General features: G+C 43.4%; 1 protein-coding gene across 1 annotated transcript in view; it reads right to left on the bottom strand.

The window, feature by feature from the left end:
- Positions 1–17996, bottom strand: part of ITPR1 (inositol 1,4,5-trisphosphate receptor type 1) — a 321074-nt gene that overhangs the window by 195632 nt on the left and 107446 nt on the right. Inside the window, exon 5 of the mRNA XM_060022942.1 lies at positions 7529–7644. Within this exon, the coding sequence (XP_059878925.1) occupies positions 7529–7644 (116 nt within the window). The remainder of the gene's footprint in view (positions 1–7528; positions 7645–17996) is intronic.

The following is a 17996-nucleotide window of genomic DNA, read 5'->3' as shown; positions in this document are numbered from 1 at the left end:
AAGAAAAATAACGGAAGAAATACGGCATCTAATCTGATGGGTGACAGAAGCGTGATGATGACCAATGATGTACTTCGGAATTGCTTCCAACGTTCTCTTCGTAGAGTCTCCCCTTGCCTTGAGGCAAGATGCGACCAGATGCCAGTGGGTTAATGGGCTTCTTTCCCAGGGAGCACGTCCGCGTTTCCACACAACCCTTCTGGACTTGGTCTTGGTTCCACCACAGACCAGCTTTACCATCTTGGCCAGGTCGTTTAATCTCACCAAGCCTCACTCAGCATTCTCATCCACAAAATGAGGACAATACAAGCCTTTTTTCTCCCTAATCATAGACATTACAGAAAATGCATACCAGACACAAAATAGGCATTCAATAAATTTTAACCAATGTTATACACAAGTTTATGTAACTAAGAAACGTTCTAATGAAAATTTCAAAAGGTGAACTAAGGTGGGTGGGTGAAGAATCTTTCAGTTTCCTTCTAATTCAGCATTCGCTCCACCTCTACCTGGAGTATAGGTATTTTTAGGAAGGAACATCTTTTGAGAAAAATAAGCTGCAGGAAGCAACCCTAAACTAAAAAGAAACCACATTTATAGGAGGGTAAGGATTTGCCTAAGTTTGTGTGGCTGACTGCAAGTTTGCAGCATATGTCTCAATCCTTTAAAACAATGGTCTATTCAGAGGCTTCCCTCTTTCTGTTTCGGAATTAGTTACCAGTTTGCTATTCTCAGTTACAAAAAGGTAATATCCACTGGGTTCAAGACACATCCAGAAATAATACCAGCGCAGACACCATGGCAATCCTTGGCATCCAAACCGCCTTAGGCATGGCTCTCCCCAACTCTCTCTTCCCCTCCATAAACACCTTCCCATCCCCTCCTCCCACCTCTGTTCTCCCTATTTTCATGCCTGAGCTGTACCCTATCCAAAGAGCTCTACAGTACCCACAGGTTCTGCAGGTAGTTTTAAAAAAAAAAAACACACACTGGACTGAATCCACTTGGAAGGCAGGTTTATACTTTGCAGAGAGCCACTTATTCTTTCTGCTAAGCAGTTCTCAGCTAATAAGGACAGGAAAGTTGAGAAAGCAAAAAAATGTCAAAGCGGGGGGAATCAAGGAATTCAGTAAAATAAAACAACATTTTCCAACAAACAAATACAAATGTTCTCTGCTCGAAACACCACACCAAAAGGATTCACCTTGAGAAAATTATAAAGTAGTGTTTCTTGAACTTAAATGATATAAGGGCTCCTGTTTAAGAGGGAAAATTCTCATGGGTATTCCTCTTACTCTCAAGAATTTCCAGTGGCTTCAATCTAAGAAATATTCATCTAAAATATTAAGTTCCTACCTACGCTCAGACTAAATACACAAGTGGTAAGCCAGTGGTCACTGGCATATCTAAAAGGAAAGGTCAGATTAGTCACCAAGAAGACACATATTTCATAGTTAAGACTAATTAAACACCAGCAGCTCTAAAGATTAAAGGTCATTCGTGTACAAACATACAAAAGATAAAATTAGAACAGAAAATACACAACTGGAGAATAAATATCTAAGAATATCAAATATCACATCTGAAAACTCCATTAAAAGGTTTAATGATGACCAAGCCTACATATAACTACTAAACAAACATTCCATGCATTAAGCTTACGGACCATTCTAAGAATTCACTTTTCCTATACGCACTCTTTGTTTAAGGAGAAAACTCTCCCACTCACTTCATCTTTTACTAAGTGTACAAACACTATATATGTGTTCATTTGAGTTCACATATCAGTCTTTAGATAACTCCTCCACAAAACCAAATTTGTTCCCTTCCCCCAGTTTTACTGATATAACTGACATATAATTGGGCTTCAGAAAAAAAAAAATTCATCATGATTTTTAGTTCAAAAGGTTGATAAAAAAGGAAGTAAAACTAACACATTTTAAATCAACTATACTCCAAAAAAATTAATTTAAAAAAATAAAATTTAAAAAAAGGAAGGACAGTACAGACAATACCTGGGCCCACTGATCAAGGCTGCTTTCACCCTTGAAAAAATTAAATCTGGTCTATTAAATCCCTCAAGTATATTCTAAAGAGGAGCCCACACTGTAGGACAGTGAACTTGGGGCTTCCCTGGTGGCGCAGTGGTTGAGAGTCTGCCTGCCGATGCAGGGGACACGGGTTCACGCCCCGGTCCGGGAAGATCTCACATGCCGCGGAGCGGCTGGGCCCGTGAGCCATGGCCGCTGAGCTTGCGCGTCCGGAGCTTGTGCTCCGCAACGGGAGAGGCCACAACAGTGAGAGGCCCGAGTACCGCAAAAAAAAAAAAAAAAACGACAGTGAATTTGTATAACCTTTCTGAAGAATAATCCAGCAATATCTACCAAAAAGTTGTTCAACGTGCATAACTTTGATTTAGCAATCCCATTTCTAGGAGTTTCTCTAAGATAATCTGGCATGTGCGCAAGGCCATAACCATCATTTATTTTTGGGGGGAATGGCAAAAACTGTCAGAATCCTAAATACCTCCTCCCCCCATAGGGATTGGCTGTCTAAAATTACAGTACTGCTATATCATGGAGTAATCAAGTAGCCATTAAAAATACAGAGCTACCTATTTATTCATGACATATTAAGTGGGAAAAAAAGCAGGTGAAAGAAAGAGAAGTGAAGGACTTCCCTGGCGGCCCAGTGGTTCAGACTCCACGCTTCCGGTGCAAGGGGCATGGGTTCAATCTCTGGCCAGGGAACTAAGATCTCACATGCCGCGCGGCACCGCCAAAAAAAAAAAAAAAAAAGGAAGAAAGTGAGATGGCATGCCCCCTTTAATACTTTAAAATATAGAGATAAAGGAATAAAATAGGGGATGGGAGACTGGGGCACACACCGAGATTATCTTTGAGGATTAAGGTTTAGAGATCACTCTTTTTTTTCCTTTTCTTACTCATGTATACTTTGGAGCTCACTTCTTCCTACAATACTCACTTCAGAAACACCTTCATCGTACCTCTGGGGCAAGAAGCCTAGATTTTTAAAAAGCCATCTTAAATGTGTTATCTTTTCAATATTTAAAAATCCCAATAATTTAAGTACCTGTTGCTCTTTTCCCTTACACAATGGGCTGCGGACAGTTCTGAATTTCTAAGGGAGAAATCACGCTCTATGCTATGGTCTCTACCACCATGAATCACCACAGACATTACAATGTTCCCTAAGCAACATCAAGGTCAACCCCATCACAGTCACCTGTTATTTTATTTCAGAAATGGAGAAACCATTATTAAATTACTACAGAGACGTCACTGGAACAATGGGGAACCTTATTTAAGGTCAACAAGCTCTGAAGTATCTAACATAAATATTAAGGCTTCTGAAAACAAGCAAGGCAGGACCCAGGCTTCAGATGACAATAAAGACTCCTCACTCCTCTGGTTCCTCCTAGCTTGTAGAAGCTACGGCTTAAGGTAATGGACCATTTCTCAGAACCAAAACAATGTAGGTGCTGTTTCAAGGTAACAGGTAAAAATGCTGTCAGGAAACGGCAGTCGAGGGCTGTGGAACAAATTATGTGATTTGCAGATGGCGGAACCTCATTCTGCCAAGAGTCTTGGGAAATCACGACCAGGGGAGTTAGAACCCAGTTATTCTCTCAGAACGAACAGACACACATAGCAACCAGCCACTAGATGTCATTGTCCTTCAGGGAGTTGGTGGCATGTTGCTTATCCTAGTCAAAAGGAAGTCAACTGGTCTAGACGACTAATTCCTTAAATGGCATTAATTTAAAATAATCTGACCTTTGATTGGGGTGCTCCACAGTAGCTGACAAAAATAAAAATGAAAACCCACTGGAGACTGGCCGTCCGCCCCCAAAGGCAAGCGGCTGCCCAAAACACAACATTTTAATGACGGCACTAGAACATGTGCATGACTTTCAGACACCAGAGGGGGAAAGAAAGGTCCAGCCAAGCAGGAAAGCAGGAACTGCACAAAGTTAACAGCCAAGACCTGCAAGTCATGTCAGGGATCCTGAATCAGGAGACAGTGCTGGTTTCCTTTTAAAATTTATGTAAAACAGAAACAGCATGAAAGAGAGAATTTATTGTTTATTTTAGTAAGGAGTTCAAAGTTCTTGGTCACCTTTAGGATCGCCTTTTTCAACTCTGTGGCTTTTTCATGGTTCATTTGTGGGAAGGGGCGGGAAAAGGAACTGCTGATGAAACAACACACGTATCACAGGCTGAGAACAGTTGGCCAGAGGACGCCATCCTGCTGAGCCATTCCTGTACTGGTGTTGAGTGTTACGTTTTAAACTTTAAGGGAAGTAGCTGCCAACATTTTTTAAAAACTGAGAGATGACACATCAAAGCACGGATTTTAGCTTCTCTTGAAGAAGCAGAAGATGTGGCGGCAGTTCCTGGCCCACCTTCCCACGCAGCAGTGGCAGGGGAGCGGAGCTGCCCCCCAGACCCGCACACAGGCACACGCCCCATAGCAACCCAGCCCACCAAGGCCTCTTGGTTCCAACTGGCTTCCTGCTTGGCCATGAGGAATCTGAATTTACAACTACAGCTGTAAAGCGCGTAGGAGAAGAAAGGGTTTGAGACGGACTAAGAATACCTCAGTGGACAGAATCAATTTCATCCGAGAAAAGGGGCCGCAGGACTGCTAAGGCCACACTCCTTCCACCAAGATGACCCCACAGGCGTACGTGCTAAATGGCTCTCCCAAGAGACGTGCAGAATTGAGCAACCTTTCCTACCCATTTAACTCGATTCCCATGCTCCCAGTACAGACTTCGGGGGCGTCCTGGATCCTCACAGTGATTGGGGAAGGAGGGGATCGCTACTCATACTTCACGGACAAGAGCCAGGGATGCTGGATGCCCTGCAATGTTTGCACAGTCCTGTGCAAGGAAGAAGCATCGTTCCTCCCACACAATTTGGTATTCCGGTGGACAGTCACACGGCTTAAAAAGCTGCAACTTCTGAGCCAAACCCTTAACTCCACTTTACACATGAACACAAAGCATGGATCTGCATGGTTCAATTAGTAATATTATTAACACCTTTTCCAAAACTGAGGGTGTTATTTAATAAAGAGAAGCGTGTACCTTGCATTCTTAGTAACATTACCAAGAGCAGCTGACCATGTTGGAACACCACATTATGGAAAACATGCTTTCTGGGTCACCAGTACTATAAACCTACATCGGCCACAGTCTTCAGCTGCCTCATTCACGGGGTCTATAGAAACAGGTAAAAGCATTTATTTCCTTACGTCCTCTAGAGTGACCGTGCAATTATAAAATGTATTACTTTCCCTTTATTTTGCCTTTATAATTCAGTTTCAAAACTTTGATATCTTGGGAGATTATATTATTTACAGATTTTATTTCCTATTTATATTTATAGTTACATAATATTTGCTATTCAGAGGGAGCAATGGGTCTGCTGAGGTTGAGAATATCTGCCCTAAAACCATTAAAATAATGATGCAATCCCAGAAGCCTTCAAAGCAATCTCTTTGCTTCTGTTGTTTTCTTTTTCTCTCCTACCCTCTTACTCCCACAGATGCCTCACTCTGAGGCTTACCTGTCACCTCCTCTTCCTCCAGAAAGCCCTCCCTGACTACCATATCACCCATCCTTAAACTCAAAAGCGGATTTGACTGCCCCTTCTAGGTGCTCCCACAGCCTCAGTGGTTTGCCCTATAATAGAACTTGCTACAGTCGTGTCACTACCTCTTTACTCTTAATTAGCTATTAAGCTCCCAGAGGGTTACGATGCTGTCACAGTTTTATCACCATCACCTAGCACAGTGCTCACTCATTCATTCAAGAACTATTTCTTGAGCACCTACTATGTGCCAGACACTACTACAATGCACTGGGGATACAGTGGTGAACAAGACAGGCACTGCTCCTCATCCTGTGGTGTCGCCACTCTACTGAGTGACAGATGCTAATTAAGGGAACTTTTAAATATAACTGCAGACTTTGATCAGTGCAGAGAAAGATATAAACAGGGTGCTATGACGGAGGAAAGCAAGGAACACATGGCTTAGATAAGGAGATGGGGAGAGACCTCACTGAGATGACTTAAACTGAGAGATGAAGGAGGCAGAGGTCTTAGCTTAGGCAAAGTCAGGGGAAGACTGTTCTCAACAGGACAAATTGCAAGCGCTAAGCTCGTGAGACTGTTAGGAGTCTGTGGTGCTCAAAAAAATAAAACGAAAGGACACAGAGCAAGTCTAGCTGGTTCAGAAGCCTCAGAGGGAAAGCAGCGTCCAGCAGGCACAAAGTCTGCATTTCATTTTAAGGGCCATGAGTGCCTGTGTGTCTTCACACTGGAGGATCAGCTCATGGAGGTTAGGAACCTGGTCTTCTCATCATGCCTGGAGCCCCTCACCCCTGTCTAATATAGTATGTGCTGAATAAAGGAGTCCCTTCCATGGGCCCTACCTTACCCAGTGCAGCTGGCTGTGACTCTGTCATTTATTAGTCACAAAGAGAGCAAGCGTGAGCCCCATGTGCTCACAGATACCCCACATCCTCGGCTGCCATCACTGAGTCTCAAGAAACAGCTTTTTTTTTAAATTAAGTTAGTAAATATTTGAGCGCCTACCATATGTTGTGGGCAAGAGGGAGACAGCAACGAGCAAACCTGACACAAACTTCTGCCTTTGAGTACTTTACATTCTAATGGGGGTAGAGAGCTGATAAATAAATTAGAATGATCACGATAAGTGATGTGGAGAAAAATAAAGCAGAACAGGGAGATGGGGAACGGTCTGCAATTTCAATACCACCCTGGATATATGTCATGTCTTTCTTCGCCACATCTCAAAGAAATTCCACACAGATTAGCCTCACAGAAGAATTATATCATCTCGACACTAGAAGAATTATAGCATCATTTGACAGATGGAAAAACAGGCTCAGAAAGGCTAAAAAATTTGCTTATGGTCACAGAGCGCATCAGCAGTAGAATGAGCATCTCTTTTATATGCCAAGTAATAGACAAGATAAATACAATGATAAAAGCTAAAATTTTCTGAGCACTTATCACATGCCAGGCATTGTTCATGTGCTTTTTATGTTTCATGTAATCCTCACAACAACCTCTTGATGTGTATATTATTACCATTCCCATTTTACAGATGAGGTAACAAGAGGCACAAAATGGCTAAGTAACTCACCCAAGATGTCCAGTTAGTGAGTGGTGAAGCTAGCATTCTAATCTAGGCAGTTGGCTTCCTGACCCTGTGCTCATAACCAGTACCGTACCTAAAGCCATCCCAGAAAGGGCATGGCTGAGAAAAAAGAAACTCTCAAGACATCTCAGGATGACTACGACCCACCTTTCCTTAGGGTCAGCTCCCTTTTAGCCCTTTATCAAAGACTGTATGAAAGCTGGTATCCAGAGCTAGAGGACCGCAAAACTCATCTTCCCGACCCATTCCACTCAGACACAACCCACACGGCCGCTCACGAGACCTCGCCATGGAGCTCCATCCCCATACGTACGTGTAGTTTGTTAAGTAGTACTGCGTCTGTTGTGCTGTTGGCTCCTGGCTTAGCAGCTTTCCAGAACTGCTTCTGGGCGGAGTAGCGATTCATGGGACATAGTTTAAAGAGGCAATCTAGAAGTGAAACAAACAAGTAAAAACTGTTACTGAGGACGTATATACACTCAACCTATGAAAAAAACTTTCCCCTTTTATTTCTATAACGCATTATAAATTACATGAAAGTGTAAATGGTAAGTTACAGGGCCCTTTTACAAACCTCTCCTCTGACCTTTAATTCTCACCACCATTATGTGAGGTTAGAAATGAGGAAAATGAAACTTCTAGAAAGTTAAGTCAAATGTCCATTGTCACACAGCCAGTTAGGGGCAGAGCTGGGACTCAGACTCCAAATTCAGAGCTCTCAATGCTGCCCCAGAGTTATCTCCTTTCCTTTATGATGGACAACTTTAAGGGCAGTAGTCTCACTGTATGCAATAGTACCTACAAACATTTCTGGATATAAATCCAACTCACTTCAATTTGACTACTTTAAAAAAAACAACAACAACAGAAGCTTATTTGGAGACACCTCCTTGGGCAATGGTCTCTTGAGTGTTGTTTACCAGATGACTCTCTGGAGAGCAGGAAGAAAATAAATGAACTTGCAGAGACATCCTGTGTCTTCTCCCTCTCTCTCAGTGCATGGTGATGTGCTTCTGTTTAGGAATGCCTGGGGTCATGACTTTTTACATTGTTTTATGTAGTAGAACTAACTCACAAAATGGACTAGTGGCTTCAAAAGATGTCTGCAATGAAATCAAAACACCAAAGAGAGGAGTAATGCAAACCCCACAAACAAGAAAAAGGAAAAATGATGATGATCTAACGAGATGTGAAAAAAAAAGTCACCCAGATATTAAAAACTGTTTTAAAAAACACGTAAAATGTTGTCTCTAATGATGAACGTTGCCCTGAAAGCACCCATGTGCCTTAAGATATTCATGATAATATGCTAATCATGATTAAGAGGACACATTATTGTTTAATCTTAATCTTTTTCATCAACATATTTTCCTGCTTGCTTTTATAATGTATACAATCTATTAGTACAGTGACACATGTATATAACTTTTAAACACACACACACACACACACACACAGAGTTTAGGGGTATTTTTGTCAAATTTTTTTGATAGGGATATGCCATGGAAAGAGCTTACAAATAACCGCTCTAAAAAACTAACACTAGGGCTTCCCTGGTGGCGCAGTGGTTGAGAGTCCGCGTGCTGATGCAGCAGACACGGGTTCATGCCCCGGTCTGGGAAGATCTCACATGCCGCGGAGCGGCTGGGCCCGTGAGCCATGGCCGCTGAGCCTGCGCTTCCAGAGCCTGTGCTCCGCAACGGGAGAGGCCACAACAGTGAGAGGCCCGCGTACCGCAAAAAAAAAAAAAAAAACAAACAAAAAACTAACACTAGAATTGATACTCACTCTCTGAAAATTTTACCTTTTGACATACAGGACTTTCAAATGGTATCTGTAGAGTAAAATTAATAAATTTGGAATGAACACCCAGATTTGGGAAAACTGCACCCTGAAAGTAGATCAGAGCAAGCTTTTATAAAAAACTTAATCTACTAACTGTACACTTATTCATATCTGTTCACTGAGACATTCCCTGAAAGGACACTGAACAGCTAAATACTGTTTTTGTCTTAGCCAAATAACTATCTCAAAGTAAAAAATATTCATTTACTGTCAAGGACACAGATACTAAGTCTTTCCTCTAATTCAGTTGGAATCAATGAACTTTTACGAAGTACAATGCATACAAATACTTGACACTGTTCAGAAAATAATTTTTAATCAATTAACTGCAGAAAAAAAAGGTACTTTCCCATTTCAATAACCTCCTTCTTCACTAAATATTTCTACCTAGTCACAAGCAGCTACCAGACAAATATAAGATCACTGATATCCATCTTTATCAAGAATGTAATCCATCTACTGAAAGTAATTGTTAGTGCGCATGAAAGACGCTATCCAGGTCTTTAGAGAACAAAGGACATGGCAGGAAACTGGTTTAAAAGATAAAAGTTTCATCTCTAATGAAACTCACAGGTCATTGTTATTTACTGTATCAGTGGCAACTTCATGACGTCACTGAAAGACACAATTTTTCTACCGCTTTGATATATGTGAACTCCCCACCCACCCTGAGAACAATCACACACAACCATGAGACTACCAGCCAGTGTTAAATGTCCTATCTTTGACACAAGACAGAAGGTGCCACTTGCGCAGGACCAGGGTGACTTCCTTGATAATCACAAGACTTAACACCAAAAAACCATTCAAAACACTTAAGTCACTGGTATTACTATCTGGTACACAACTTTTTATGGATTAAATGAGGTTAATAATTTCAATTTTCATCAATAAGAAGACATTGAGAAAAACTATTATTTTTCCCTCCAGCACAATTCATATGATGATGGCTAACTGGTATGCATTACCATCCCACCCCATCCCACCCATAACTTGACTTAAGTTGATTTAAGGATCCGGCTGGATCTATAACGCCAAGGGATTAACATGCAATGGAAAATACCATTTTACAACTGTTGATGGTATTGTCAGTGGGTGTAACCCACTTAACAAACCAATGGACTACAAACAGGCTCAAATTTCAGATAGCTTTCCATTGACCTAAGATGAGAGTGTGAATTGAAGCACTGTCAATCCAACCAAAGCCCTGCTGTAACTTCCACAACAACTATTTTTCTTGGGCAAAACAGCATTGTACTGGATTAAGCGTTTTTACAACCAACTGTCTATGTAAATATGAGATGCTAACATACTAGTAACAGAACCAAATTAGCCTTGCTGATTTTGTCCTGTCTTCCCAGTTGCTTAGCAACTGATTCAAAGTGAAAATTAGATTAAGCAATTCAAATATGATGTTAAAGTAACCTTCTGAAATTTTGCACTTCAGCGGCTCTACGTTGCCCTTTGCTATTTGGACGGCACAGCAGGACAAAGTTAAAGTTCTGCTGGATCCCAATACTGTGCTAAGTATAGAAATGCACAAATATAGGGAATCTGGTGGAAGAATTGTACCTATTTGGGAGACGTATGTATGTGTGTATATATATGTGCATGTACACACACACACACACACACACACACTGTGCTTTGATTTTGCCCCAAAGAAATGCCACAAAGATCTCTTATGTGACAAGTGATTTTTCAAGGCTTTTAAAAAATAAACTAAATTAAGCTTTCAAAAAATTACTTTGGAATATTCCTAAGCTTCAGCAGATGCCACACTGGGCTAGCAAAGGAGAAGTGAGTGGAATGGAGGGGCTGGGTTAAGTGTTAAAGGGCACGCGGGCTGAAAACAGGCATAGCTGATCTTCCATGGTTTAAAGAGCATTCCAGGGACTTCCCTGGTGGCACAGTGGTTAAGAATCCGCCTGCCAATGCAGGGGACATGGGTTCCAGTCCTGGTCCGGGAAGATCCCACATGCCGCGGAGCAACTAAGCCCGTGCGCCATAACTACTGAGCCTGCGAGCCACAACTACTGAGGCTGTGAGCCACAACTACTGAAGCCCGCGAGCCTAGAGCCCGCACACCGCAACAAAGAGTAGCCCCCGCTCGCTGCAACCAGAGAAAGCCCACATGCAGCAACGAAGACCCAATGCAGCCGAAAATAAAATAAATAAATAAATTTATAAAAGTAAATAAATAAATAAAGAGCATTCCAGAACTTGGTTGAAGGGAGAACACTCAACTGCTTAGCAGCTGCATTAACCATGACCTTAGGACTTGTGGTGCTTGGTTAGGAAAAGACAGGAGGGGATTATCTGGTGGCACAGTGCTTAAGAATCTGCCTGCCAATGCAGGGGACATGGGTTTGTGCCCTGGTCCGAGAAGATCCCACATGCCATGGAGCAACTGAGCCCGTGCACCACAACTACTGAGCGTGCACTCTAGAGCCCGCGAGCCACAACTACTGAGCCCACGTGCCACAACTACCTAAGCCCACATGCCTAGAGCCCATGCTCTGCAACAATAGAAGCCACTGCAATGAGAAGCCCACACACCGCAACGAAGAGTGGCCCCCGCTCGCCACACCTAGAGAAAGCCCACGTGCAGCAACGAAGACCCAACACAGCCAAAGATAAATTAATTTTTTTTAAAAAAGAAAAAACAGGAGGAAGAGGAGCCACAGGTGTGCTTGGAGCCACCTTGATGGGGTCCCCAGCAGGGTGAGAAAGCAAGAAGCCGACGGAGCCACACATCAGGGACTCAGTGAGAGAATAAAGTCTGCCAGAAGAACGGCCGAAACCCCCCATCTCCTTGCTGTCCTCCACATCCTTAGAACTTTGAACTCTAGAAAGCAAAGTGCCTGATGGCAGGGACTCGTGTCTGTTCTGTACACTCCGGTAACCCAGGGGCGAGGAGTAATGTAGCGGCACAAAGATGGTTGTTGTATTAAGGATTTAAACATGCTGAAATCCCTAGGTCTCCAGAAGCGACATCAGGTTTGTCCTAAGTCACTTCCAGCTGTGAGCCCCCAGCAGTCTATTCATGAATCCCATGACTACTTATTAAAGTGCCTACTAAGTGCTGGGCACGGTACAGGGGGCCGAGACTGTAACAGTGAACCCAATGCACAAGTTTCTTAGTATAACCCTAGTGACAGCGAAAAACTAGTCAAATACACAACTTGAAGTATACAGCAGGTTAAAGGACTATGGAGACGAGAATTATCTATCAGCCCAATACGACTGGTGTGGAGGAGTACCACTTTATACGGGGTCATCACGAAAGGCATGTCCACGGCTTCTGAGCAGAGAGCTGCAGGGTGAGAAGGAGCCCGGCTTTGATAACAACGTAGAGGCAACGCCTTCCAGGCAGAGGGAACAGCAAGTGCGAAGGCTTCGAGTTGGAAGGAAATCTTCAGGAGGTTAAAAATGAGCACAGAAGGGCTGGAGGGAAGCGGACGAAGGGAGAGTTGCAGGAGACGTGTCTGGAGAAGCAAGCAGGGGCCACATCACGCAGGGTTGTGTGGGTCACGGGGAGGCACTGCTTGTCCTTGTGGGAAGCTACCAAAGGGCTTTAAACAAAGAAGAACCTGGTTTTTGTTTCTACAGGAGCTTTCTTCTGGCGATGGTGCCTCCTAAGAAAGGGAAGGCCGGGAGGGGGTGGATTTAGAGGAGAATAGGAGAAATCAAGAATCTTATTTTGGCTTTGCTTGGTTTGAGATGCCTGTGAAACAACCCAGCTGAAATGTTCAGTGGGCCATTGGTCAACTAGCAGGTTGAAAATACAGGACAGTCAGTAATTTAAGGGGTTAGGGGCAGAAGAAGAGGAAGGATGGGGGTACTGGAGAAGAGAGCTGAGGAAATCAGTACGACAAATGCAATGTAGCGACTCATCTTGGCTAGGGAGATCTAACCAAACCTAGAGAATATGTTAATTGAGCCTTACAAAAGCTTGAACTTGATTCATAGTTTTCAGAGGGCAGAATAAAGACCTTTCCTCTCCTTTTCCCCTCCCCCAACAAAAAACTCCAACACAATGAAAATTAAAAACAAAAAAAATGCAACTTCATCTTCTGAGAAACTCAACTCCTTCTTTTGGAATAAATGAAGATGGGAAGGGGATGGAGAGGTAGAACCTGAGAGATGGAGGGAGGTATCTACAGTGAGGGTACCAGTGAGAAGCAAGCTTATTTGCCCTACGGAACCCTGGAAAGGCTCAGGAGCCCATGATGACACTGCACAGGGCATCACTGCCCAACCTGGAGCAGGGACAAAGGGCCCATGGGCTGAGACCCAGGAGTGATGGGTCGTCCCCTCCGCCTGCCACATGGAAGCGTGATGAAGCCTGCAGAGGGAGAGAACACTAGTAAATGCTACAAAAGAGCTAATAGGCAAATCAGGACAAATGAGATGATTAAGAACTCCAGGGAAAAGCTGTGTACTATTGATAAAATGTAGTATGTGTTTAGCTCAATGGTGAACAATATTTACACAGTCATAAAAATCTAAGACTAACTATTAATTTAGGCAAAAAAAAAGTAATACAACTTTAATGGGAGGATGGAGGGGGAGCAGGAAAGTGTCGGAAGCCACCGTCATGTACAATAACAGGAAGTGAACAGGTGATATTTAAGATAAATTCATCTACAGATATGAAGAGACACACATCATCTAGAAATACAGTGGTAAATACCAGAATAAAATGTTAAAATGCTTTCAATTGTTGCCTCAAAAAAGTGGGAAAGCGTGAGGTGTCAGACATAAGACCGTTATTTTTATTCTGCATTTTATCAATATTTGACTCTTTTAAGTTCAATGCACATAACATAAAATTAACCATTTTCAAATGAACAATTCTGTGGCATTTAGTACATTCCCAATGTTGTACAACCACCACCTCTATTTAGTTCCAAAACATTTTCTTCACTCCCACGAGTAAACCCTGTATCTATGAAGCAGTTCCCCCTCCAACCCATGTATCAATGAAAAGCTGTAACTTTTAAACATGACCTTTTTATACTAAATCACTGTTCAACATCATAGTGAGATATCACTTTACACTACAGGGTGACAAAAGCCAACAAGCTGGATAATAACAAGGATCAGAGGGGAGGTGGAAACCTTTCTGCACTATCGTTCAGTGTGGCTACAAAGGAATGTGCACATAACCTCTAACATACAATTCAGCAGTTCTCTGCTGGGCAAACATTCCAAAGAAATCTCTCCCAGGTCGCCAGATCTCGCACTTCCACACGTAGAAGGATGCTCTAGGAAAAAGGGCCATGAGAAGGCACATCTGCTCTTGAGCGCACTGGCCTGGAAGCAACATTAAACTTGTGCTCACAGACCATCAGTGATAACCAATCACATGATCCCCCCACCCCCATGATGCCAGGAGCTAAGAAATGCCCTTCAGTCGAGTGCCCAGGAAGAAGAAATGAGTTTGCTGTGGACCCAAGCAACCCGTGCTGCAGTCTGTCCTCCAGGTTGCCAAGCGCCCATTTCACTGTCTCTTACCCCATCCACTGGCTGATGTGGCGGTAGTTAACTAGGCAAACACAGTCCCTCATGGCACAGAATTTGAGCTCTTCTAACCTACCTCACTGATCAAAGAGATGAACAGTCAACAAGCTATCATCTTTTTAAAATTCTTCATTCAGTGAGTATATATAAATGCAATTTTATATAGGGAGAAATCAAGAGTAGATTTACATGAGCTCAAATATGAAAAATTTAAGTGTTGATCGTACATATCTTGGCTTCTTTTGAAAAAGAGGCAACAGAGTAAAAATTTCAGAAAGAGCAGACAATATGATCAACAAAGAGAAAGGGGAATGTTAATTCCCCACCAAGGGAGTTAAGATTTCAAAGAAGCAATGAAAGGGGAAAACAAAATTGTTGGATTTTAAGGACTTTCCCAACTCATACTTACTGGACAAACAGCTTCACGAGGGTAGAGCTTATCTGCCTTCTGTATCATCCTGTCCCTGGTGCTTTCAGTAAATATGGGATCAGTGAATGAGTACTCAGTCCATGAGTGGGTACTCAAGGTGGAAGAATGCTCTTCAACGGCAGTTCACAAAAGGAAAACCTACTCCTATTTCCAACAAAAGCCTTCCATAAACAAGTAATTAAGTCCAGTTCAGTAAGAGGAAACCAGTACATCACACTGTTGTGTCTGTTGCATGCGAATCACATTTCCCCAAGCCAGAACAGAAGAAGCCCTTTGAAGTCCAGTGACATTTTCCAATAGGGACTGCCAAATCAACCTTCCATTACCTATCTACAGAAAACACAGACATTGTTCCTGAGAGACAAAGCACAACAAGGTAATTTTTTCCCATTAAGGTGACCAGATGCTTTTTCTGAGTAGAAAACTCAGACTGAGGACTCCCAAGGTTGCTCTCCTGTACCTTTATCATCTTACCTGGTTGCAGGACCATCATTCACAAACACATTAAAAACGAGAAATGTAGGGAGAAACTTCCCTTTTTGACCTACTTTAGCTTGGCCAATTAAATTTTTATTTACCTTTTTGAATATAGATCAGAGAAGTAAAAACTTAGTTGGGAAGGCAAGGACTCCTCCCATTGTGGAAGACAAACGGGCCCAGCAGTTCCTTCTAGAGGCAGCCCCAACACAGGTATCTGCCTTCGCTTGGACAGCTGGAGCCTCTGCCCTGGACTCTGCACCGGGACAGATGGATACAAAGTCCCAGGGCCAGTTCAAGACTGCTCGTGGGAGCGGTGCCGGATGTGTCCACGGGAAATGTCCAGAGCCTGCCTCCCCCAGCACTGAGTCTGGTTCCCTGCTGAGTCTGCGAGTGACTGATAGTCTTTCAACAGTTTCCTCCTGGCTTAGGTGAGTCAGTTTCTGCTGTCTGCAACCCAAAGTCCGAGCTGACCCGTAGAGTAACAAAAATGCCAAAAACAATAAGAGACAAGGAATCTGGAAACCCGGGTTCCAGTCCTGGCTCCACCACTCACTAGCCAGGAAGCCACAGCCAGGTTACTAAAGCTCTCTGTGTCCACACATCTTCCCTGGAAAACAGATGATCCCCAAGGCACCCCAGAGCCCTAAGACCTGATGATGTTTGTGGAAGCTTATAGACCACGTCAGAGAAGTCACAGAAAACCCACATGTGGAAGCACTGAGGTGTACACTGATCTGCCATCTGGAAGAATTGTTTTAAACCTCAGCTCTATTCTGTGTTGTATGATCTTGGGGAAAATTACCTCACCTCTGTAGGTTTTCATTTCTTGCCTATAAAAGGGCAATAACCGCAATGGGTAACTCACAAATTAACCTAAAAGATTAACTACTTCACTTGAAGCACTGAGTACAGATTCTGGCACAGAGTAAACCAATATTAGCCACTAAGACAAAATGGATAAACGAATTGCATCTCATGCTCCACTTTAATGCTGGACAGCTACAGACGACTGTTACACATAACGACATGGATGCATTCCACAAACATTTTTTTTTAATTATTTTATTTATTTATTTTTGGCTGTGTTGCATCTTCATTGTTGCGCGCGGGCTTTCTCTAGTTGTGGCAAGTGGGGGCTACTCTTCATTGTGGTGCACGGGCTTCTCGTTGCGGTGGTTTCTCTTGTGGAGCATGGGCTCTAGGCACGTGGGCTTCAGTAGTTGTGGCTCGCGGGCTCAGTAGTTGTGGTTCGCGGGCTCTAGAGCGCAGGCTCAGTAGCTGTGGCACACGGGCTTAGTTGCTCCATGGCATGCGGTATCCTCCTAGACCAGGGCTCGAACCCGTGTCCCCTGCATTGGCCGGCGGATTCTTAACCACTGTGCCACCAGGGAAGTCCCCACAAACACTATTTTGAGTGAAAGAAACCAAGGCAAAAAGAGTCCATTTATACTGAATGAATCCATTCACGTGACGTTCAAGAACAGGCAAAACTTTGCTAGAGCCACAGTCAAAATAGCAGTTACCTTTGGGGGCGGTATTTCCTGAGAAGGGGCACTTTCTGGGGTGCTGGAAATGTTCTCCTACCTCAATCTGGGTGGGAGTCATGTGGGTATAAGTGTATTTAAACATCAAGCAGTGCTCAAATTTAAGGTTTGTGCATCTTTGCGTGGGTGTGTGTGTGTGTCTGTGTGTGTCTGTGTGTGTGTGTGTGTAATACCTTAAGGAAAGAAAAAACTGAGATAGTACTTGTTCTCCAAAAAAGGAGGATGATCTTGCTGATAACAGAAAAACAAATTTTCCCTTCATGTAAAAGGTTAACAATAGTGTCCGACTTCTGTGGCTGCGAAAACACACCTTGTTTTGTCAGGGTTTGGGTTGGGCGCTTACTGGTTCATAATGGAGAGGAGGAGGGGCAGAAGGGAGATGACATCACTGTCTCCCCAAAGGGCAGCTGTTCTTTGTTCACCGCAGGACACTCTGGGCAATAAGCATTCCCTGGCACCAAGCCCAATGCCCGGAGGTATTCTGACCGAGTCCCTTTTCCCCACTGATTCCCTGTTCTATCCAAACACCTTGAAACCATTAACAGGCAGCGGTTTTAAATCTGTAATGAAATGCCATGTTGTCTGACATTTGCTTCAAAATAACTGGGGAGGGCTTCCCTGGTGGCGCAGTGGTTGAGAGTCCGCCTGCCTATGCAGGGGACACGGGTTCGTGCCCCGGTCCGGGAAGATCCCACATGCCACGGAGCGGCGGGGCCCGTGAGCCATGGCCGCTGAGCCTGCGCGTCCGGAGCCTGTGCTCTGCGACGGGAGAGGCCACAACAATGAGAGACCCGCGTACCAAAAAAATAATAATAATAATAAAAACTAACTGGGGAGAGAGAGATGGGAGGATATAGATGACTTGAGATTGGCCATGAGTTGCTAACAGTCAAGGTGCGTATTGGATACATGGAGGTTCGTTATACTATTATTCTTTCAATTTGTATACGTGCTTA

The sequence above is a fragment of the Delphinus delphis genome, chromosome 10 (assembly GCF_949987515.2).
Source record: "Delphinus delphis chromosome 10, mDelDel1.2, whole genome shotgun sequence".
Taxonomy (NCBI): Eukaryota; Metazoa; Chordata; class Mammalia; order Artiodactyla; family Delphinidae; genus Delphinus; species Delphinus delphis.
This window is presented reverse-complemented; position numbering and strand designations above follow the sequence as displayed.